The 23,727-nt window shown below is 41.4% G+C and overlaps 1 protein-coding gene across 1 annotated transcript in view; it reads right to left on the bottom strand.

Moving 5' to 3' along the window:
* The window catches only part of GALNTL6 (polypeptide N-acetylgalactosaminyltransferase like 6), a 976,122-nt gene that overhangs the window by 530,433 nt on the left and 421,962 nt on the right, over positions 1-23,727 (bottom strand). The window contains exon 3 of the mRNA XM_065405341.1: positions 13,366-13,504. Within this exon, the coding sequence (XP_065261413.1) occupies positions 13,366-13,504 (139 nt within the window). The remainder of the gene's footprint in view (positions 1-13,365; positions 13,505-23,727) is intronic.

The raw sequence follows: 23,727 nt of genomic DNA, 5'->3' as shown, positions 1-23,727 counted from the left end.
GCCTCTGTTCCTCGCTCCCGTAGGGGCACTCTCTCTTAAAGTGTTCCTGCCACCTACAGACAAAACATTCTCCCGGCCTCCTGGTCCTGGGGCCTGAATTCCCCTCTTGCTTCCTGCGATTGTTACAGACCTCCCCCCCGCAGTGACTTAAACAGGTACAGCTGCTGCTTTGCTAGTCCAAACATTCAGGTCTTCAAATACTCCTTTGTCTCCCATTGTCTCTGCTGGGCTGTGAGCACCTGCTGTAGCAGGATCTGAAGCTGCCCTTGCTGCTTGTTGGCCCCTTTCCACAGGGGCACCGACTTTGGAGTCCAGTTCAGGAAGGCCCCAGAGCCCTCCACAAAGAAAGCCTCTGACTCCATTTTCTCCACCTTACCTGTACCTTAGTCTCTCAAACGTCTATATCAGGCAATAGTCCCCACCATCCTCTATCTTCCCTGTGTATCAGGGATGACCGTATGTCTGCATTCTCTACCACATGTAATGGGGCGTGTCACTCATCACAGCAGCGCCTTCTGCTGGCCATCCTGGGAATTATCTCGGGTTTGCTGGTGCACCTTCATCTAGTGGCATCTCGCCGCCGTAGCTTCTGCCATCAGGACCCGTGTCGCTCTCAGGACTGTGGTGTCCTCTTCTAGAAACAGCCCTCCAGCTGTGCTCCACTTGGTTCGCTCCCCCCCACCTTCTGGGGGGGCCAGCAGTGGCAGGCTGCAGTACAGGGTGTAGCCACCCACGTCAGTAGCAACTCGGTCACCTCCAATCTCTGCCGTCTGTTTCCCTGGGCCACTTCCCCGCAGCTCTAGCGCCTTCTCTGGCCTTGTATCAGGGCCTCAGTCTGGTAGCGGTCAGCTGGGAGCTGACTTATACACTTCTGGCCCCGCCCAGCAGTACTCAGACCATGGTGCTATCTCTTCTCCCTCCTCCAGGGCAGCCAGTCCTCCCTCTTCAAACTCCAGGGAGAGACTGCCTCTGCTTTGCTCAGCAGCCCCTTCTTATATGGGCCAGCCTGGCCCTGATTGGCTCCTCCAATAAACCTTCCCCTAATTGGCTGGCACTACAAGCCTTTTCCTTATTGGCTGACTCCCACGCAGCCTCCCCAGGGTTGCTTTAACTCCTTATATACCAGTGAGGGGCAGCCCTTTTTTGTTTAAAAAACTTTCATAGAATTATTAGAGTAACAACAGACTTGGGCTTTGACCTGAGTAACTCATTACAAATGTCTGTGGCCTGTTCCCCAGCATCTCTAAGTTATAATGAACAAGGGGTTATACAACTGGGTCTTTGGCCACATTTCAGATGTTGTTGCCATAGAATCAGAGTTAAAGCAACTAGAACATGGAGGAGCTCTAATATCATGTGACCAAACGCAGTTACAACAACAATGCATTATTTCAGGTTGTTTATTAGATTAAATACTTAGTTGGTATGGATAAAACTAAAGGTTTCTCTCTCTCCTCCTTTCTCTCTCTCCTCCTCCCCACGCCTTTGTTTGGCAAGGCAACAAGACTATTACTGTTTACAAACTATCTCTGGTCCTTTCCAAGAAGTTGCAGATTGAATGGAAGTGGCCTGAAATGATTGAAATGTCCAGTAAGACATCACCACATCCACCTTGTCTCTCCGCTCCTTAATATCAGCTGAAACTCAGAAACATTATAGATAACATCTCCATTTCCAAATCGTTCACTTAGAGTTCCACAAAGTCCATGTTCTCCATCATATTATTCAGCAACTTCATAAAGTAGTTGGAAAAGCCAGTAAGAAAGTTTGGGTGCAAGTGCCAGCAGTGCAAGGATGACATCTGGACCTACATTCCCTTTACATCAAATGTACCCAGCTTTCTCAATGCCTACTCCAAAGCAAGACCTGGATGAAGAGTGACTGGCTGAATCTAGGCAAGACTAAGGTAATGTCAATAAGAAGAAAGTGCTTCTAACATACCTCAAAATCAGTTGGCATTTTCCGTCCAATTGTCAGTCAGGCTTCAGTGGTACTTGAAAACTAACATAGCTATGGCAGCAACAAAATTCTATTTTCAGCTGTGATTATCCAAAAATGTGTGACCCAGCCTGTCAGTTACAAACCTAATCATAGAGATCAATGCACAAATGACTTTCAGATTTGATTATTGCAACCTATGAAATCTAGAAAAGCCCTAAAAAAGTTCCCAGTAATACAAAATGCAGCATGTTCTTGCTGTCTAACAACAAAGTCACTGCAAAAACATCATCCACATGTTTAATTCTCTGCATTAGCTCCCCACTGATTATAGCATCCTGTTCAAGTCTGTGTCCCAATATTCAAAACCTGAGAGGCTGTCCCTAATTACCTGAGAGAATGCCTCTTCCTCTGCAACCATGACATTCTATGGTGGCTATTTCCACTGAAACTTTGATACTGTGAGCCAATAGGAGAAGACTTGTGAGTACGAGACACAAAAGTTTCACAGGAGCTGGACCTAGACTACGGAACTCACTCATACAAGAGTTAATGACCACCACGGAATGGACCACTTTCAGAAATAAATGTAAGACTCATTTTCTCAACAGTCTTCATACCAACACACTCACCCACTCTCACAAACACGAGCAAGCAAGCAAACAACCTATAAACCAATCATCCTATTTCTCTTACAGGCAGGGAAAACAGAAAGCAAGAGACAGATAGCTATTATTCCTATTTTTAAATACTTGGAAGGCACTCTGGTACTACAGAAATGGGGACCATATAAGTAGTTAAAGATGTAATTATTATTTCAAATTACACATGAACTGTTACAAAATAAATCCCCATTTGTCCCTATACCAATTCTGTGGTGAGGTGTATCTGGAGTAAAACTGGGTGAACACAGTAAAATTAGTTGTCTACTCTTGCAACTAAAACCTAGCAATTTACAATTTATTGCTTTAAAATATGTATTTATAAACTTTCAAATGAAGGAGACTTCTGCCTCATCCCCTCCACCAGAATTTTCACAGAAAGCAAAGGCATCACAAATACTGATAGAAATAAATATTTGTGTCTGAGTATTCTGGTGACCATTTTGTAAAGATGTGTTTATTAGTTTTCCAGTAGATTGAAATAATTACAGCCTATTTGCAAGCAGTAAAAAACCCCTCCTGTTAATAAATATTAGGTTATCTAACCAGAAACAATACTATGGAAATTTGCCATTGACTTCAGTAGGACCAAGATTTTACTCCTTGTGCTTTAGGTGACCAGAAAATAGATAAGGAACATCAACTATTCAGAGTGACCTGTTTTTGAATGAACCATAGGCTACAGTTTGCTCATAGTTTATTATTTGAATAATAATGTCAAATTTGAAAAAAAATGCCCTATTTGCAGATAATTTGAAAACAGAAAAAAGGGCTGAGTTTGTAAGATAAGTTATTCACAAGTATTTCAACCAGCTCTTACCTTGAGTCACCTGCAAAAAACCCCAAAACATATATACCCCCTCTACCCTCTCCATACCTAACATGGTCTAGAATAACCTAATCTCTACCCTGTTGTGGTGGACATAATCGGATGGATTCATATCAGACTGAATTGCACTTGTGGGGAGGGGGGAAGTATAGTAGTTTTTTTCCCTCTGCTTACCTAGAAACTGCTGCTCATGCATATCCTTAACAAACTTTGTGATTCCAAGAAATACCATCCATGAAACTATACTTCCAGGAGGCATGTCACAATGTCAACTTTGTCAGTCAATTGCTCAGTGAAGTAGTAATCATGAACTTCTTCCTAGTGCTTGTTGTATTGTGTAGTGCAGTCAGCAATCCCTTTCATGACTGCTTAAATTTTGCCTAAGGTGTGTAGCTAATCTGGGATCATTATAGGCATTTCTTCATGGCCAATATCTCAATAAAGAGCTGCATTCACTGCAACAGATCTCGTCTCTTTCTCCACCATGAACAACACAAACCTCATATATTGAAAAATTGTTCCCCATTATTTTGGGAATGTTACACAATATTGTTCAGTCCTTACTCAAGCAAAACCTCTACTGGGGGCTAAAAGATTATATATATTTTTATTAGATATGGCAACTTTAAAAAAAAAAAAACCTGACTAGCTTCCCGACAATATCCTTTCCTCTACCCTACCACCTTTTATTTAAAAGAGACACCTAAAATATTCAGGTCATGAATCTGGTTCCACTGAAGCTAGTGACTAAACACCTCAGTGTCTCATGGCAGAGGAGAAATAGGTCTCCGTTGCAGTGAATTTCAAAGGGATTGCTTTACTTAAGTTACTAGAACCAAACAAAATCACGTTGCTGTCCATGGCTCTAATTCCCAGGCTACCTAACCTGCCTGTGCTGACTAATGTCACTTGTGGGGGAGGGATCAGATAGCAAATGTGAAAAATTGGGACACTTTTTTTCGGGGGAGGGGAGCGGTAATAGTTGCATACATAAGACAAAGCCACTAATATCAGGTTGTCTGGTCACCCTAATGTAACTGCACAAACTCTTTTTAAATCTTAGCTTCAACTCCCTGATTGACCCTAATAGGAGTTTTGCCTGAGAAAAGAACAGAATAAAAACGGGGGGGGGGGGGGGAGGGGGGGGGAGGGTCTGGTTTTGGCCCATTATTGATTTCCCGTTCCCAGCTTTTTAGCTGTTATACTAAAAATGGAAATTATAATTGATTTTTCTCTTTTTGAAGGGGAAGTAGATGCAGTTTTCTTATCCAATTAATAAAATGTGAACATACACAGAATGCCAAAATAAATAAGAATTAGAATAAATTCTTATGCTATTTAAGTTGCTTTTATCTTCACATCAAAATGTAATTGAAAAAAATCTACTTTAAGAATTCATTACATCCAAGAGTCTCATTAAATATAGTTAAGTTTAGCACATGTATATTAGGCAAATTTATTTCCTCTTAAGTATCTTGGAGTTCTAGCACTAATCTGCCATGAGGTATGCAAACCTAGCTTGTCCGTAGATCAAGTGAGACTCAAGGAGCTCAATCTATTTATCTTAAAGAGAAGATTAAGGGGTAACTTGATTGCAATCTACAAGTATCTACATGGGGAACAAAGATTGAATAACGGACTTTTCAATCTAGCAGAGAGAGGTATAACACAGTCCAATGGCTGGAAGCTGCAGCTAGACAAATTCAGACTTGGAATCAGGCGTACATTTTAATTTAGAGTAATTAACCATTGGAACAACTTACCAAAGGTCTTGGTAAATTCTTCATCACTGAATTTTAAATCAAGATTGGATGTTTTTCTAAAAGGTATGTTCTAGAAATTATTTTGGGTGAAGTTCTAGGACTTGTGTTATTCAGGAGGTCAGACTAGATGATCACAATGGTCCATTCTGGCCTTGGAACCAATCAATCACAGATTTCTGTGGGAATTTACTCTGAAGGAAACAATTATTTAGCAGCATTTCTAGTGATTTGAAGTATCAACCTCAAATCATTTTTAAAAATTGAAATTTATGACCAGATTCATCAGTATGCTGTGGCTGCTTTTTGCCACTCTGGAGCAAAGCAAAACATGCATAAGATACTAGCTAGCTAAACTCTGCTTACTGCCTCTGTTTTGCCAGCGTAGAGGAAAATTGATGGCATGTACTCTCTCAGGTCCTTCTCTTTCCTGTGCTCCAAGTTGTTCCTGCTTCTTGCACCTACATACATTTTCCTAGATTCACACATCCTAGTTTGCCTTTCCATCCTACATTCCACATTTCTCTGTACATCATATTCTCCATGTTGAGTAGATCTAATGCAACACATAGCTTTTGAAAATTCGTGTTTATGATTAATGGTCCTTTTTGCGGTTATTTTCATAATGGAAAGTTTAACTGTCCAACAAAGGCCAGTGTATAAAATCTACATCTTCAGAAGAACTCAATGAATTGCCTTATTTGTAAAATACCTATTTTCTCAGGGGGACTGAGGACACCGGCTTATGCCCTCTTTCAAAATGGCCACCACTTCTCATTTTCAGTTTTAGGTATTCTCTGTAGAAGAACATTATTTGTTAGTTTCTGCTGAAAAAGAAACTTTCACTTAGGCAGAATAGGTTAAAAATTACCATTAATTCTAAAACATGCCTTCATCTGTAGTTTGAAGCTTGAAACATCTGCATTATTCTGTTAAGATTCATGTGTATATTTGTCAGTGCCAAATGTAAAGTAATAAATCTAGGAACAAAGAATGAGGGTCACAGGATGACAAACTGTATTTTGGAAAGCAGTGACTCTGAAAGGAATGCAAGGATTATGGTGGTCAAGTAACTGAACCTGAACTCTCATAACACTGCATGACAGGGATAACAGTCCTGCAAGTGGCACACTGCTTAAGGGTATTTTTTCATGACAAAATCCAGACTGACTACCTAAAAATATCACTAACTCTACTAATGCTAACTAATTATGAGAACTACATATACTAAAGGTTTAAAGTTGGTTAACTGAAGGAAAAGCTCCAACTCTGACCATTGGAAGCAAGAAGGAACTGAGAGGGAGAGGTGGCAGACACTCTTCTTTTTATGTCCTCGGCTCAGATCATGACGAGACTGGAGGTAGGAGTGGGCAGCCTAGTGGCAAAGGCCTCTGACTTGAGTGCATTGGGTGCACATACATTCCACTTCAGGTGTATATGTGCACAGTCACTCAAAGGAATACAGATCTATATTTTTTCAGAAGAGTTCAGATTTTCAAGCTTTTATAACAAACACTAAGCCATTGTGCTTCAAGCTTAGCTTGATTTTTCTTCAAGAAAGAATATTACTTTGCCAAGTTTGAGCTGAATTGCTATAGCTTTATCTGAGTTATAGGAGACAGAGAAAGGAAAGAATTTAGAATAGAAAATGGGCTTGGGTTTTGACATCTTTACATACCTCACAAATAGTGGAACAATTTACCTTAATAGTTAAGGCAGGAAAAATTCATCTTTGGACTGAGACCAAAGATGGAAATTACCAGCTTGAAAGGAACATTTTGGGGATAATGTGAGAAGCTGAAAAACACTTCTCAACTTTAATTGTAGTGCTCACTATCCATTAATGCAATAATAAAGGATTAATTTTTAAGTGTATTTCTTGAAGTATCCCTGCCAAAAGCACAAAAGTGAAGACAATTCCAAAATGGCTGTTTCAAACTAACCCCTCCCTCACCACCTGCAAATACAATGATAATGAGTCTTTTCAGACTGAGGTGAGAACAAAATTGATTTGGAAATGAAGTTCTAGCCCATGTAGAGAAAAGAAGAGCCAGACACTAGAAACAGCTGTCTGATGTTTCAGGTATTAAAATGCCTTTACAGTGTGAATATTAGATATTTTTGTAGTATTTTGCTGAATAGTTTCTAGTTGTCAGATAGGCTTTGGAGCAGAGCAATGAGTCTGTGGATCTACTGTTGGTATTCCTGATAAAAACACTAGAGACCAGATGCCATCATCTAATGAAGTCTTCAGGAATTTCCATAAGGACCTTGCTTTTATAGCTCTGAAGTTAACCCAGTGCTCCCATGCACAAAGTGGGTCACTGGCACAGCAGCCACTCTCAAGGAAGAGTTCTACCTATTTAATCACCACTTATTGCCACACACAGAGTTAGGGCTTGTTTACAAAACAACATTTACTAGCATAACCATATTCTATAATGATATGTCTATGGTTATAATTTTGAAGCTCCCTGTGTGGAGACATTTATGCTAAACCAGAGAGAGACCAGAATATCACTTTGAAAGCAGTACAAACTAATCCAGAAAAGGTTGTACACACAGGGAGCTGCACAGTTCTAACTATAGAGGCATAATTATACTACTATAGTTCTGTCAGTAAACTTCCCTGTGTAGACAAGCCTTCCATTAATCTCCCAGCCCCCCCTGCCCCGCCCCCCGCTGACCACACCCAAGTCTGCTTAATTTGCGAGATCTGACAAAACAAGCCAACATGGTATATATATTTAGGATAATCGCTCTCAAATTGTAGCATGTAATTTATTAATGGGTATAAGCACTATGTTTACTTGGCATAGAGTTTTAGTTTACAAAAATAAATCTATTCGTAAACAAGCATATTCCTTACATTCCTCAAATATAATAAAATAGCCGGCAATGAGGATGGAATACAGTTTTCAAATTTCTAAAAGACCAGCTTATTCCATGTTAGACTTCTATTTTAGTAATCATGTATCATCACAAGTATAGTGCTATAAACATATACCGTGCTGTACAACACCACGTTGGTACCAGTTATCAAGTTCCTTCCCTGTTTATTATCTAAAAGCACAAGCGAAGACAATTCATACAGGGACTGATTCAAGAACCATTGAAGTCAATGGAAGTCTTCCCATTTACTACAGTGAGCTTTGGATCATGCCTTCAAGGCCTGATGTGGTGTTTAGATGCTGCTTGTATTATTAGAACTGGGAGCACTGGCTGTTGGGAGTCTGAAAGGACAGGAAACAGGAAGGAGGGGGGAGGAGTTGAGGAGGCTGAGTGACAGTTACAGAGGGTGCAGCTGCAACTTGGTAAAGAGGTTTCCACTGTAAAAATAAAGTCCTGTTGAAGCTTGTTAGTACCTTGCCTGGTTGATACAACACCTGAGCAGTGGACATTAGAGCTTGAGTGTCTGATTCTGCCGCCCCAATTCACATGTATCTTACTGCACAAGTAGTTTCACAGGAAATCATTTCTCTCCTTTAGACTAAGCTATTTGGGGCAGTCAGTTTTCTAATGGACGACTTGTGTAACAAGGTACTATATAACGTGAGTAAGGCTGTCAGGGTTAAGCCTTGTTTGCTTTTGCAAATCAATTCATACAGACATTACCAAGCCTAATCAATCGTACAGGGCTACACTGAATAGTACAATAATATGGTTGAATCAGAACAGGAGAATAATTTGGGTGCCTGAGGATTGTGGTTTTCCAAATGAGGCAGTTGGGGTGAAAGTCACTTATTAAGAAAAAGAAAAATCAGTCACTATAGTGCTGACTGGTTCCTAATAAGTCACTGCTGAAAATGCCTTGCTTCTGGGGAGATTCTGAGAAATGTCATGCCCCATGTGACTAGTAGTGGGTGAAAAACAAAATTACTAGCAGATATACTGGAAAAACAGGGGAAATGGACACTAACTTCCTTTTGTCTCTAATGATTTTCTGCATTGTTTCCATTCACACTCTTTTGAACACCAACACAAATTAAGATATTCTGTTGGGGAAAGGAGGTTCCTTTATGAGAATATTTATCATGCCAACAATGCAATTTAATGGGACTTTGATGCTGTGCAATTATGTATTAAAATTCCATCTTACTGGAAACATTCTTGGCCAGTGGGAATTGCTGAAGATAATTTCAGGCAATCTGGGGATAATTTGGCCAGCCACAAGGCATAAACAAAATATTTAAAACATACAGTTTAGGAAAAAAGGGTTAGTTCTTTGCATTAATCCTATGCAAATCAACATTGGGATATGGAAATTAATATACAGTCCTACAAGGACACGGTTTGCTTTTTAAAATAAATACATACAATATGGTATTTAGATAGAAAAACAACAATAAAATACATTCTTTTGGGGATTCTCTTTAGGTTAATTCCTCCTCCATACATTTTGAAATTCTTTATTTACCTGATTGTGTTGGCATTTATATAGTTTGTGTCTTTGTTTTTGAATTTCAAGGTTGTTATAAAGAAATTCTCAGTTTGTGATTTCCCCTCACCTCCCACCCCCACCATTTTCCATCCAGCATTATTAATTCAATTCAGTTCTCTGAAAATTTCAAAACAGATGATTACCTCATATGACGCACACCAGTCCTGAGGAGTTTATACACCTTCAAGACTGACCATTTTCCTTGGGTTTGATGCATCATGAGGTGGTGAAGTAAGGACAGAGCTGGTCTGTCCTGCAGTGGGTGTAAGAGTTACTAAAGAAGAGTAGGGGGAAAGGAAAGTAGTAGATTGAGGTAAAGACTTCCTGGCATGAAAACCAGAAATGATTCCATATTGAACAGGTAACTGATGGAGAAAGGAAAAACAGAGGGGGAGTTTGAGGCTGCCATCGAACAGGGATGAAGGGGAAATTTTTAGCAATTGTGAGTGGAAGACAACATGGGAAAAATATCACTTACATTTTAGTTTTTAAGTAGGTTTTTGGGTTTGCCCCCACATTCACAATACTTGTCAATATTATGACAGCTGGTTGAAAAATGTGCCCTTTTGGTCAAACAAATCACCATTTGAAAGTTTCTGCTAGATCTAATTATTATTTATCATCACCACTGATGTGTTTGGTTAAATTAAATAAGATAGGTTCCCTGGTACAAGTTGCTTATGATCTTTCAGACACCTGCAAAGCCAATCAGACACAAATAATATAGGATATACTGGCAGTGGTGATGCATGAATGTATAGGAGTGGTCAGTTTTAAAGATTTATTTTATTAGAGATAGTTCTGTGTAAAATGTGAAAAATAGTGTCCTAATAGTGAGTTGTAAGTGGTAAACTTTCTAATGAAAAGGAAACATTTATTAACTTTTCTGATATTTTCTTTCCACCCAGCCAAAAGTGAGCCGATAATCTGCCAGAGGTAAATGACTGCAAAAAAGTGGGAATAGGGCCTTTTAGGGGTTGTAGTGAGGCGGAGTGGCCTCCCTCTGAACTTGAGAGCGACGGATGACTACCCTCCCGCTGATGGGTGGAGCCAAACCCTCACCAGAAGTACCAGGGCAGGGCAGCAAGTATAAAGAGAGTGTCCTGCAGCTCAGTGGTGGCTGCACCACAGAAGGAGATGGACATCTCTTCTAGAGAGCTGAGCCTTCTGAGAGACCCTTGACCAGCAGCCAAGCAGACCAGAGCCCTACTGAGTGAAGAGACAGAGGACCCCAAAGAGTGGCTGAAGTTGCAACTGCCTAATGGTGAGGCGATGAGACAGAGCCCCAGCTCGATGGAGCAACACCGACTAAGGGTATGTCTACACTACAGGATTAATCCGAATTTATATAATTCGAATTTAGGAAACCGATTTTATAAATTCGAATGTATTCGGCCACACTAGGCACCATTAATTCGGTGGTGTGCGTCCAAGCTACCGTAGTAGCATCGATTTCCAGAGCGTTGCATTGTGGGTAGCCAATAACATTGAATTGCCAATAACATCGAATTGCGGCCACACTAACCTTAATTCGGATTAACAATACCGATTTTGATGCTACTCCTCTCGTCGAGGAGGAGTACAGAAATCGAATTAAAGGGCTCTTTAATTCGAATTAAATGGCTTCGTTGTGTGGACGGGTCAAGCGTTAATTCGAATTAAAGCAGCTAAATCCGAATTAAAGTCGTAGTGTAGACCAGGCCTAAGTGAGGTAGGAAGTAGACCAGGGTAACAAGGCTTCGGTCAGGTTGTGCTGCTGAGAAACCAGGCAGCAGATTTCAGTTTCCCCGCCGACACAGTGGCAGGACCACCCACCAGTAATAAGGCTCTGGGCTGAGATCTGGTGGAGTAAGCTGGGCCCAGGTCTCCCTATCCCCTTTGCTGCTACTCCACACTTGAGGACTGATAGCACACTCACCCTTGGTCCGAAAGCCTGTACCCTGATTGTTGGTTGTGGGCTCCAGACTGTTGACTGCTGTCTTCCTTAGCCAGGAGGCTCGAGTCTAAAGACTGTTAATTTCTCTGCCCCATCCAGAGGGCCAGGGCCCCAGATTGTAGATTGCTGTCTGCCTTTTGTCGGTCAGGGGTATGAAAAAAACACATACACCCCTGACTGACATAAGATGATTGACAAAAGCGCTGGTCAGCAGGAGAGCTCTCTCCAGCTGGAATAGCTGTGCTGCTGTAAGGTCTGTACTGTAAATATAAGCCTAGAGTCTCCTGGCTAAGGCTAAACCCAGAGGGCCAGAGCCCAGACTGTTGATTGCTGTCAGCCCTAGTCAGGAGGCTCAGCGCTAAGACTGCTTGTTGCTCTGCCCGAGGATCAGGCCAGAGCCCCAGATTTAACTGTTTGCCCCAGCCAGGAGACTGCAAGCTATAGTTTGCTTTTTGCTCGGCCCTGACCAGTGGGGTCCAAGTCAGAATACTGTTGCCTGATGGAGGGAGATGGAGTGACCTCCCTCCCCATTGAGAGTGAGGGACCACTACAGGTTAAAAGTTATTTAGTTAGTCATCCATTCTTGTTCTGAACTTTTCCCCTTACATAGTATCCTAAACTGTTGCTGGTTGCATCAACTTTTCCCTACCGCAGTCTATCATTACTTCTGTTGATGGGACTTATCACCCTTCCCCACTAAAGATTGGCTGGGATTCTTCAAACTCATTTAACAATAGCAGCAGGAGGCTCTATGAGACTATGACATTTATCTCTGTCTAATAAAATACTGCCTGATAACTCAGGGTGAAATCATTCTGTAAATAGAAGAGCATTCTGAGCAAAAATGAAATCCTGGAGAATCATTTAAAAAATGTACAGATGCATTATTATTTCAAAGATATGCAAATTTATCTTAAAGGAAGCTTTTTAGATAAATTGAAAAAAAATATTTTACAATTCTTGCCTCTTTCTGATCAGAAATTATCAGAGGATTTTGATTTCAAGTTTCTTAATTTTTCTAAATGATTCACTATTTTCTTCAAATATTCCTTGTAATGTAGATTGTAAACCATTTGTTGTGAAGAGTCAGCATTTGAAATTTGAATTGTCTTGATTAATTTGGATTGGTTATATGAGTATATTTCTGTTCCCTGGCTAGATGACTGGAACAATTATAATCAGGTTTCTAGCACAATTATGTGTGTTTATGAGGTCAAATTTTACTCTCTGAATATTCTGCATTATTTGCTTAAAAACTTACAGACTAGAACTATTAGAATCAGGTTCCTAGTGAACATAATCAAACAAACTCATAAGTTGCTGAATATTCAGAATATTCACTATTCACTTAAAATTTATAGTTTCTGTCATGGACAGAACATTTCTGCCATGGAACACAAGTAGAATATTCAGGGAAATGGGATATGGGCACAATCACAGTGAAAGCTTGTTTAAAAATACAAGTTAATGTTCACTAAAATTGTTTGCAGGATTCACCCAGATCCAGCTTACAGTATTTATTGTGAGATCAAATCAGATTCAAACAAAAACCTCATAAAAACTACAAACCAAAAACCTCTCAACCCCTCAACATAAGGCTGCCAAACTACTGCACTGCTTGCCCATTTAACTCCAGCAAATAGTTTTATATCTACTTTTGGCCAACCTAGACAAAATACCTAAATCACACAGCACCATAGCTACATAGTCACATTTCCTGTTAGGCTGGGAGGTACTTCATCAGAAAGGCACAAGTGAATACATAGAGTGAAATCTTTGATCAAATATAGTGTACTTACTTTGGATGTCGAATGTCTGGCAGTGATCGTTCCAGGGCTATGTTGTTACTAACAAGTATGTTGAAGCCATTCTCCCTATAAGCAGAATCATCTCGGTCATCCTCCGTTAGAGGATATGGCTTTCCATGCTCACCTTTCCCTGTAACAAAACGAAATAGTTACCAGTCTCTATTATTTGACATCATAGAAAAGGTTCAAAATTGGTACAGTAGACAAGACGAAATGGAACAGGAATAATCATAGCAGAATATTAAAGAACAAGGTAGTGGCTTCCAAATGAAGTGAGACTGGCTGATGAAAGAATAGCACTGAACAGAGAACAAATATTTAATGTTGTATGTAGGTAAACACCTACTGGGTGTAAAATAGAGGAGAATGAAGAATTCCAGATAGCGTTGGGCAAGTGATTAGTGAAGTGCTGCAAGCTGAGCACTTGATTATTGGAGCAGATCTCATAGACATGTGGGAAAATACATGTCTATGATGAGGACTATGATGATTGTGATAGAGGACAAAGCTTTGGAACCAGAAATGAAACTGATGAGGATATCTTAGTGTAACCAGAGCCCATGGTCTCATTGTTGCCAAGATATACTTTGTATAGAGGGAGGAGTATATTTAATTATATAAAGAGCGGTAGCAACAAGTCTCAGATCAATTATTTCCTAACAATAGGAAGAGATTTAAACAAACAGGAGAGTCTGTAAAGTAACCTCAGGAGAGCAGATTGCAGACCAACATAGATAGCTTGTAATGGATGTAAGGATGAAAAGTCTAGTGGAGGACAAAAGAAAAGTTGTCGAACAAAGGATAAAATGGCAGAGAGGCATGGGTAGAGAAGTTAGTCTGAGATTTAAGGATGAGGGCCTATGGAAGCTGCACAATGACCAAGCCAATACTAAGATACCAATGAGTTTTGGAGGAAGATATCCAAAATGTATTACAGAAAGTGCACGAGCTGCCTGTGGCCAAATGAAAGGAGAGAAATTTAATGAGAAGGAGATGTGGTGCAGGAGGCAATGAAAAAGGAGGAAAGGTTTAAATGATGGCAAAAAGTAAGATTGGTGGAAAGTTTATGAGGAATACAAGCTGGTAAGGAAAACAGCAAAATGCTGTGGTGAAAGCTAAAGATCAGGCATTTAAAACCTTACATGCAGGACTACCAATGAAGGGGAGGGGAATAATATATAAACTAGGCACAGAAGCATAGAGGACTTGGGACCTCTAAAGATGAAAATGGAAGAGTACTGGTGGAAGACTGCGAAACCATTAGGAGGTAGTAAAGGTTTTATGAGAAACAGATCAATGAAGAGGAAGTGAAGAAACTGTTGAAGGAAATATGTGCAAGCAACAACCTCACATGATGGGGGAAAGCAGTGGGATTGGACAGTGTACCAGTTGAAGCTTATAAAGTATTAGGTCATGAGGGAATGGTGGTAATGACAAACTCTCCATATTTGTAAGGATCAGCAGGACTTGAACCTGGGCTCTCACAGATACCAGGCAACCAACATTTCCACATATTGGCAGCTGTAACCTGGCCACTCCATGACCCGCAATCCACAGAGGTTACACACCACAGAAAGCTAACCTCTTGTGCAATCTGATTGACAGTTGCCTTAGTGATCCCCGATTGAATCATTGATCTTCTATAAGACCTTGCAGCATACCAGAAATTGTCCAGGGAGCAACACGGATCTCTAGCTAGCTGCCACAACTGCCTTGCTTCTCTGTTCTGAATTCCCAGTATCTGATATTGACTCTTAGCCTGCTTCCTAACTCTGTCTCTGGTTCTGACACTCATCTTGACTCAGATACTTTCTCTGACCCTTGGCTTCAGTTCCTAGCTCCCAAGCTCCTGATAATAGTCCTGCCTACCTTTGCTCAGAATCCTGACAGTACTGGAAAAATGCTGGATGAGTGGAGGAAGAGCACATTGGTCCCCATCTTCAAGTTTAAAGGAGATGTACAAGAATGTAGTAATTACTGAACCATCAAGCTAATGAGTCACATGATGAACTGGCTGGAAAGAATTATCAAGAAAATACTTTGGATGGAATTGAAGCATCAAGTAAGTGACAGCCCATTTGGTCAGCAATGGCTACAGTGTCTGCTCCCCAAATATTGCTGGAGAAGTACCAGGAGAAACACAGTGAATTGCACTTAGTTTTGGTGGATTTAGAGAAAACTTAGACAGGATTCCTAGAGAACTGTTATAGTAAAGCATGAGGTCATGCAATCTGCCAGAGACACATATCATGAACATGTACAAAGGTAGTACAACAGTAGCGAGAAGCAGCTGCAACTACAGTGAGTCATTCACAGAAAGGATAGGTTTACATGAAGGATCAGCCTGAAGCCCATATATGTGATTGTAAATGAGCACCAGGACACAGGATATTAGGAGAGAGGCTCCATGGAGCATGCTTTTTGCTGATGACATGCAGGAAGATAAATATAAACTGGAAAGGGACCTAGAACTATAGAGAGCTGCATTAGAAGAAAGTGGCTTACAAATTAGCCAAAAAGACAGAATACATGCAATGCTTCATTGGGAGGGACTACGAGAAGCCGTAAAATTGGATGGTAAAGAGTTAAAGACTATGCAACACTTTAAATAGTTCATTTGACAGATGGCAATTTCCTGGACAAATGTATTGAATTAAGTTTAATTCCTTTTGGGTCATTGTATTAAAAATGTAATTGTTTGTAAGTTACTGTGAAATTGTAGGTAACTTCTCTTAGAGGAGGGGATTTGCTAATACTTATCAGCCTTTTGAAGCTTCATACTGGGGAGAGGACCCATTGTCTAAATGCTTACAAAATATTTGCCATTGTCTGGCTCATTACCTATTCATGGTCTCTTCAAAGATTCAGACTGGATTCTCTCAGAACCAACAGACAAAGAAAGAGTTTTTGAATACATAGGCTCAGTTTAAACTGACTCAGGGCCTTTGTTTTGATCAAGAAAATGGATAGGACCCATGGAAAGTCCCAATCCTTAGGGAAGGCTTGGAACAACTGACTCCAGCCAGAGCCCTTATAGAGTTGAGGGTGATCTCTGGCAAGCTTATTAGCATGTGTCTAGGTTCTTTTATTGTTTTTAAATATGTTTTCTCTGTAGTGCTTTTACCTTAAGAATAAAATATGCTTGTTTAGGAAGAACACTGTGGTAACTGATAACTGGGGCAACGACACTGTTTACGGTCTCTGAGGGGAGAAGCAAAGCAGGCCTGCTGGGAATAACAGTGAAGTCAGGGAACTCTTGAGTGTGGAAATACCTGATTCTCCCTCCTAATCAGGTGGCTCTCCACTTGTGAAGGCAAAGTCTAGGGGACTAGAAGCCTGATGGATGTGAATGTTAGGAGCCACATGAAGAGCAGTTGGTGTAAATGGAGGGAGATGATGGGAATTCTTGATGATAAGAATATGCCAAGTATCCTAAAGAACAAAGTGTATAAAATCATGATTAGGCCAAAGATCTATGGGTCAGAACAAAGAGAGAAGAACTACTTCATACTGCTGAAATGAAAAAGCTTAGGTAGATGCTAAGTAAGATGAGAGCTGATAGGCTACGCAATGAAATGGTATGAGCCCTGATACAGGTAGCACCGATCACAGAAAAGCAGAGAGAGTATCCACTCAGGTCATGAGACGATGAGACATGGAATATGCAGGCCAGGGAGCACAAGGACTAGCAGTCACAGGGCAAAGACCACGAGGAAGACCTAGGAAAGGATGGTTTGAGACGATACGAAGAAGTATGGTGTCAGCTTGAAGATGCACTTAACAAAAATGTTTGGAGCTGAAAAACAAGAGCCACTAACCCTGATGGATGGGAAAAGGAGAAGGCAAGGACGACAAGGATATAGCAGAGATGGACTCAAACCAGAACCGCACACCTGAACACTTCTAAAGAAATTTATGATCTAGATATGCATGCGGATATAAACATCATGATTCAGGTCTAGTGCATATCATGGACTGAAAACCAATCAAGACTAATCTGAATTTTCCCAAAGTTCTGGGGTAGTTTAGATTAAGATCCACTTCTGGACCTTAACTTTAAAGTGTGTTTTTATGTCTTGTTTTCAAATTTATATTAAAACTTAGACATTTCAAAAGTGTTTCACATTTGTTTCAACATCGTTATTGTCCTTGATACTACTTACACTTAAATGATGGTGTCATTTCGAGTTGGTGGGAAAAATTCAGACAGAATATTTGTTGTCAGAATTTGCCATTTCATCTAAATAGAAATGTTTAATGGAGGCTGTTAGATTCCAATGACTTTGCATTAGAATCTTGGCTGGTTTCCTCCCAGATCACCTGCTTTGCTCCGCTGTCAGGGAGCTGAAAGCCATGGAAGTCCCGGCACCCAAGTTTGTGGCTCCTTAGCAGCCTGGGTTCCCAAGACTTCCAGGTTCACGACACCTCGGCAGCCTGCTAGCCCTGGAAAATGCTCTGGTACCCAACTTCCCAGGCTCATGGGTCCTCAAGAGCCCAGGTTCCCAGGGCTTCTCAGGCCCTTGGCTTTGGGGCAGCCCATCATGCAAACTATGCCAAACCCAGGGTTCCATTTCCCTTCATGGAGAACTGCAAAATGTTTAATTTTTGTTCTGAAATACAGTGAAATCAAATTTTGAAAAAAATCTAAATTCTCCTGTGAAACTACCTTTCTTTGCTCAGCTCTGGTGTCATCTTCTTTAGTTACAAAAATATAAGGGCGAAGGCAATCATTATGTAATAAAAACTAGTAGCTAGAGTAGATTGAAACAAGAGGGAAACCCCTCAATGAACCAGCCAAGGAAGAGAGGGAGCTGTAAGGAAGCTGTAAGGAAGTGCCACTAGGATGACTAGATGTCCCGATTTTATAGGGACAGTCCCGATTTTTGGGTCTTTTTCTCACATAGGCACCTATTACCCCCCCACTTCCTGTCCCGATTTTTGACGCTTGCTATCTGGTCAGCCTAAGTGTCACTCTAAGTTAGGTATAGGAAAAAGGAGTTTGTTTTTAGTAGAGGGCGGGGAACTGTCATCCTTACTCATATCCCCTTAATGTAACCTTTAATTACAAAAGGCATACAAGATAATTTGTCAACTTCTGTAACTCTTAGTTTGGGGTGGGAAGAGGGCAGGATGTTGAGTACCTGACTAAATGGCTGCAAGTTCCCCATAGTCATGTGTACCAACCGCTGGGAAAGAATCATTTCCTACAAGGGATGTTATAACGATCTTGCATTACATTGCATTATTTAGTATGTGCATGAGGGTAAACAGCTGCTCTCACTTGCACAGTTGTGCAGTACAACTTTGACTCGTAGAAAGACAAAAACTCCTCTACAATGTAGACAAGGCAGCAAGAAAAGAAAAAAAGCAATCTATGACTTTAAAAGACAGATGATCTAAGGTCTAGCTCACCACTCCTCTGAACCTTGTGGGCCTGATCCCCCACTGCCTCACACTTTGAGTAGTGTGGCATATCTTGCTATATTCCTTTTTTAAAGGGGCAAGGATATTTTGACTTTGGCATTACAAGACATTCACAAAGTGCGATAAGGTGTACTTGTCAGAAAAGTATGAAAAATTCTGATTTTTCTCTCCTGTCGTTGAGAAGAATATAACTTGATTTATTTCAAATGCTTCTTTCACATCTGTATTGTCAATGTAAAAGAAAGTTTTATATTTCTGGAAACTTAATTTATACTTTTTATTATATTAGGAGAAAAGTAAAGGATTGTACTCCTTTATTTAAAACCAAAGATCTGTTGGCAAAATGCATGAAAAGTTCCCTTTGGTTCCACAGAATTCTAGTATTCGTATCCATAATTCTACAGAGAGGACCCTGCTTTCATGCGAGTGAGAGATAGATTTGCTAACAATGTGAAGATAGCCTCCAAATAAACTGCACTAGGAATTTCTTCACACAGTAATATCACCAAACTTTTCTTTAAGTTATTCCTTAAATCCAATGCTAGTGATTCTAAATTTTAGGCCTAATCTTGTAAACACTTATGCATGTGCTTACCTTACACAAGGGTTCAACCAAAATTTTTGGAAGGAGGGGGCCCATGGAGAGGAGCCATCTGCAGTTGGGTACTTGTCCCAGGGTTAAGACAGTAGGGCACAGAGTGACCTGTAGGCACAGCTTAGCTAGGCACACGGCTTGCAGAGGGCAGAGCCTGTCACAGGCAGGTTTGCAGGGCTGCATCCAGGGAAGAAAGTGATGGAATGTGCGAAGACAGGGTTCCGAATGTCAAGGAAGGTGCAGTGCGAAAAGTACAGTGGGAAGTACCATGCAACCCAGTGAGCCCCCAGCACTTCTGCTTCCTATGGAAAACGCCAGAATCTGGGCTGCCCAGGACAGGGGGCTCGGGGAAGTGCTGGGGCCTCCCCTCCCAGCCCACAGCTGCACGACTCGGGCAGCTGTTCTCCAGCCTGTTACCTCCTGTGCAGCTGTCCTGCACTTCTGTTTCAGGCAAGGTTAGGAGTGCAGAGGGCAGCTGCTGGGTCTCTGCTCAGAGCTGGCCAAAGTGGGCTGGCCTAGGTCTCCCTTGCTGTGCCCCAATTTTACACTAGTAGTCCTAATGAACATAAGCATAGTTTTTTGTAGGATTGGGGCCTTCTATATTAAATTGTACACCACCAGTTTCTTATATGTCCATCTCAGACCTTTCGATATCCGCACAGCACTCACTCTCTCGGAGACCCTTCCCCTTCACCAGGTTTTAGAGCCCAGGCTCCCACCTGTGCAGCAACATCCACACTGTTATTTTTAGCTCCATAGTGTGTCTCCAAGTCAGTTGACCCTGGTTCTGAGACTCGCTGCTGCTAGTGTTGTGGTGGTGTTTTTTTGGTTGTGTGTGCACAACACAGACTTACCTGGACTCTTTCCATTAATTTCAGTGGGCTTGTTGGCTTTGAATCAGGCCCAAAGGGTGAGAAAACCCATGTTACTCTTTCTGAGCCACATGGCTTTCACTAAATTTCCCACTTCTCACTCATTCCTGATACTTACAGGCTGTAACCATTTTTAGAGGGGAAATTCTTGAACCTTTAAGGGAAAATATATTTAGTATGGTGACAACAGTTAATGTTGCCAGCTCAATCTCTTTGCATTGACACCAAATACTTAACTTTGCAAGTAAAAATGTGAGATGCCCTAAGTATTTTCATTATTTACTCTGGCTTCATTTGTAATTTTGCCTATAAATGATTTTCAGGTTTGGAGATTACTGACATTTAATCAAGTACACATTTTAAGGTTTTGTTATTCACAGTTAACCTATTATTTCTATTCAAAAGAAAAAATATTCTTTAAAATGGAAATATCAAAATGCCTAAAGCTAATATGGACACAAAATCCCTGAAATTATGATTCTATGTGAATCTTCATGAAATTCACAAAATAGCTGTGAGACGAGTAATCATAACAAAAGCTGCTCATTTATTGATTACAGTACCCAGCTCTAAAACAGAGCACTACCAAAGTCTACCAGTGGATTTATATTAGATCTGAATGATAAAAAATAGCTATATGCTGTCATATTTCAGTCCAACAAGGCATTATATAGAGGTCAATGTGTATAAATCTCTCAGCATATATCCTAAGTAGACCCCAAACAGTTTTTATTTGGTTGAAATCATTCACGATTTGGATAGCACTACTGAGGAAATCCCAGACAGCTTGTATAATTAAACTAGGCTGTGGCTCACACATCTTTTTCACTAATTAATGTCCTTTAGAATTCCGCTGCTTGCTCTCTTTCAAGCCAGGTGTTTTTTTCTTTAAAGGAGACTATTTCCTCTGAAGTTTTCCTCTAACTAGGAGAGAGACACCGTTCACAAGACATTGTACCTTTCCTGAAAGACCAGTCACAAAAGGTGACGAATCACTCTTCTACCAAGGAAGTGTGAACTATTGTACTTTGCATGGGGGAGCTCTGTAAGGATAGAAGGGATGGGATGCTCCTCAGTCCTTTGCCTCTGTAGCTCTGTTCCAATGTATAGTTTGAAACAACAACAACTTCTGTTCCCCATATACTTTGTGGTGATTTTGGGGCACTAGAACAGTACAAAGACATCAGTTTAGCTGGGCATCCTAGTTAGCGTAAAACAACATTGTCAGCCTGTGAGGGGGTTGGGACGCATCCCTGTGGCGCCTCCCGCTGGTCGTTCTGGGAATTAGCTCAGTCCATGGGGAGTGCCCTCTCCTGGTGGTGTCCCATCCATCTCTTGCCCTCCGTTGGCGCCTGGACCCGCGTTGCTCCCTTCCACTCATGGCGTCCCCTTCAGGACGCTGCCCTCTGGCAGTGCCCCCTAGTCCGTTCTCACCCCCTTTCGGGGGGGGGGATGGGGGAGGCTAACAGCAGTCTTTCACCTGCTGCAGTGGCCAGCCGCTCCCAAAGTCTAACCCCTTCCTTCAGGGGTATGGTGCAGTCCAATATGGCCACTTCGCACGGCCAGTTGCAATATAAGGGGGAAGGGGGAGACCCAGGCCTGCCCGCTACTCTGGGTCCCAACCCAGGGACCCTCTAGCGGCAGTCTCCCTGCCCTCCTTCTCTCCCCTCACTTGCTGTCTGCTCTCCCTGGGTCACTTCCCCTCTGACCCTTTGCACCCTTTAGGCCCTTCCCTCAGAGCCTGCAGCCTGGCAGGTAGCGGGCTGGAGTTCCCTTCGGTTCCCCTGAGCCTGTCCAGCACTGTGCTGTCCCAGGGGCTGTGATCTCCTAGCTCAGGAGACAGACTTCCCTGTTGGAGGTCTGGGAGAGACTGCTGCTCCTCTCATGAGCAGCCTTTATATAGGGCTGAGCCTGGCCCTGGTTGGCCACCTCCTGCCCAGCCCTGATTGGCTCTCTAACAGGCCCTCCCTGATTGGCTGCCTCTCGGCACAGCCACACTGGCCTGCCCTAGCCCAATCTCTCATAGGAGTGGGGCAGCCACCCCACCACATAACCCCGCATTTTCAAAGTCATGAGTCAGATCTGCAAAACTCACACAAATTGGCTTGAAAATCACGAGCTGTTAGAAACAAGTTTTGACGTGTTTTATTTGTTTTCTCGTTTTCAAGCCTTTTGGGTTCACATTTTCAAGATTTCCTCTGCCACCATCGGAGCTAGAAACTTAGTTTATTAAGGAACCATGAAAGCTGAGATTCTCAGATACTGGGAGATTTGTGATAAAATGGCAACACTTGATATAAGCGTATAGTATAGAGCAGCAGTGGCCCACTCTTTGGTCTTCCCCCAATTCCTCTTCATGTTGAAGTATTTGGGGGATATTTTTAGTAGCTTTGCTCATTGCTAGCACAAACCTTCCATGACGCAGAATGCCTATTACAAGCCCTTTGTTGTAGGGCTGTGGAAGTGTGAATTTCATCCTCTGGACCAAAGACACTTGGAAAAAATACTTCCGAGTTCCATGCCTTTGAAGTACGCAACAGTCAGAGAAAGCTGTGAAAAGTAAACTTTTGAGGGCTTTAGTGACATTACATGGTGCATTTACAAAAAGTGTAAACTTTTTAAAACGTAGGTTCTAAATTAGATAGTGGAATTCAAATGTGAAGTTAACACTGTCTTTATCTCAGTTCTAGACCTGAACTCAAGGCAGCATAGGAACAGTAATTTTTTTTTTTAAAAGAGAATAAAAAAAACATTGATTTGAAATTTGATATTTTTCTTCCTGTAGGTTCAAACCTAGAGCCCTTTCCCACATAATTTATACTTCTATTTCCCTCTTGGGTAGGGTTCAGTTACATTTTCTCTGATAGAAGCTGTGGCAGAGAAAATATATAGCAGCTCTGAGACGAAACAGCTTTCCTTTTAAATGCTGTCTTGCTACTCTGATTTCACATGTTATTTGGTTTAAGTGAACGTATTTCAGTCAATGAATGGCTTACAAAATATTTGCCATGACTACAACTTCAAATATTCACTATTCATAATGTCACATGTTATTGGTCACATAAGTCAGAGTCATATTTCTATTCCCAAACAGAACATTGAAGAGAGACACATTAACACTTTCAGTGCAACTACATATCCACACAAGTATCTACAATACTTTCACTTTTCATAAGCTTTCTTGGGGGGAAAAAACTCTCATATAGATGCTGATAAAAAGTACAAGAGGTTCATACCACAAAGTTTGGATCACCATCTATATCAGTGTCATTTTATTCCATAAATTAGAATGAAATAATGCTGTTCACCTGCAGCAAAAATGATGGCTACTGACAGGGGTGGCTCTATGGTTTTTGCCACCCCAAGCACGGCAGTCAGGCGGCTTTCGGCTGGTCATGCAGATTCGGTGGCATGCCTGCGGGAGGTCCGCCGGTGCCACGCCTTCAGCGTACCTGCCGCCGA

Source organism: Emys orbicularis, chromosome 5 (genome assembly GCF_028017835.1).
Source record: "Emys orbicularis isolate rEmyOrb1 chromosome 5, rEmyOrb1.hap1, whole genome shotgun sequence".
Lineage (NCBI taxonomy): Eukaryota > Metazoa > Chordata > Testudines > Emydidae > Emys > Emys orbicularis.
This window is presented reverse-complemented; position numbering and strand designations above follow the sequence as displayed.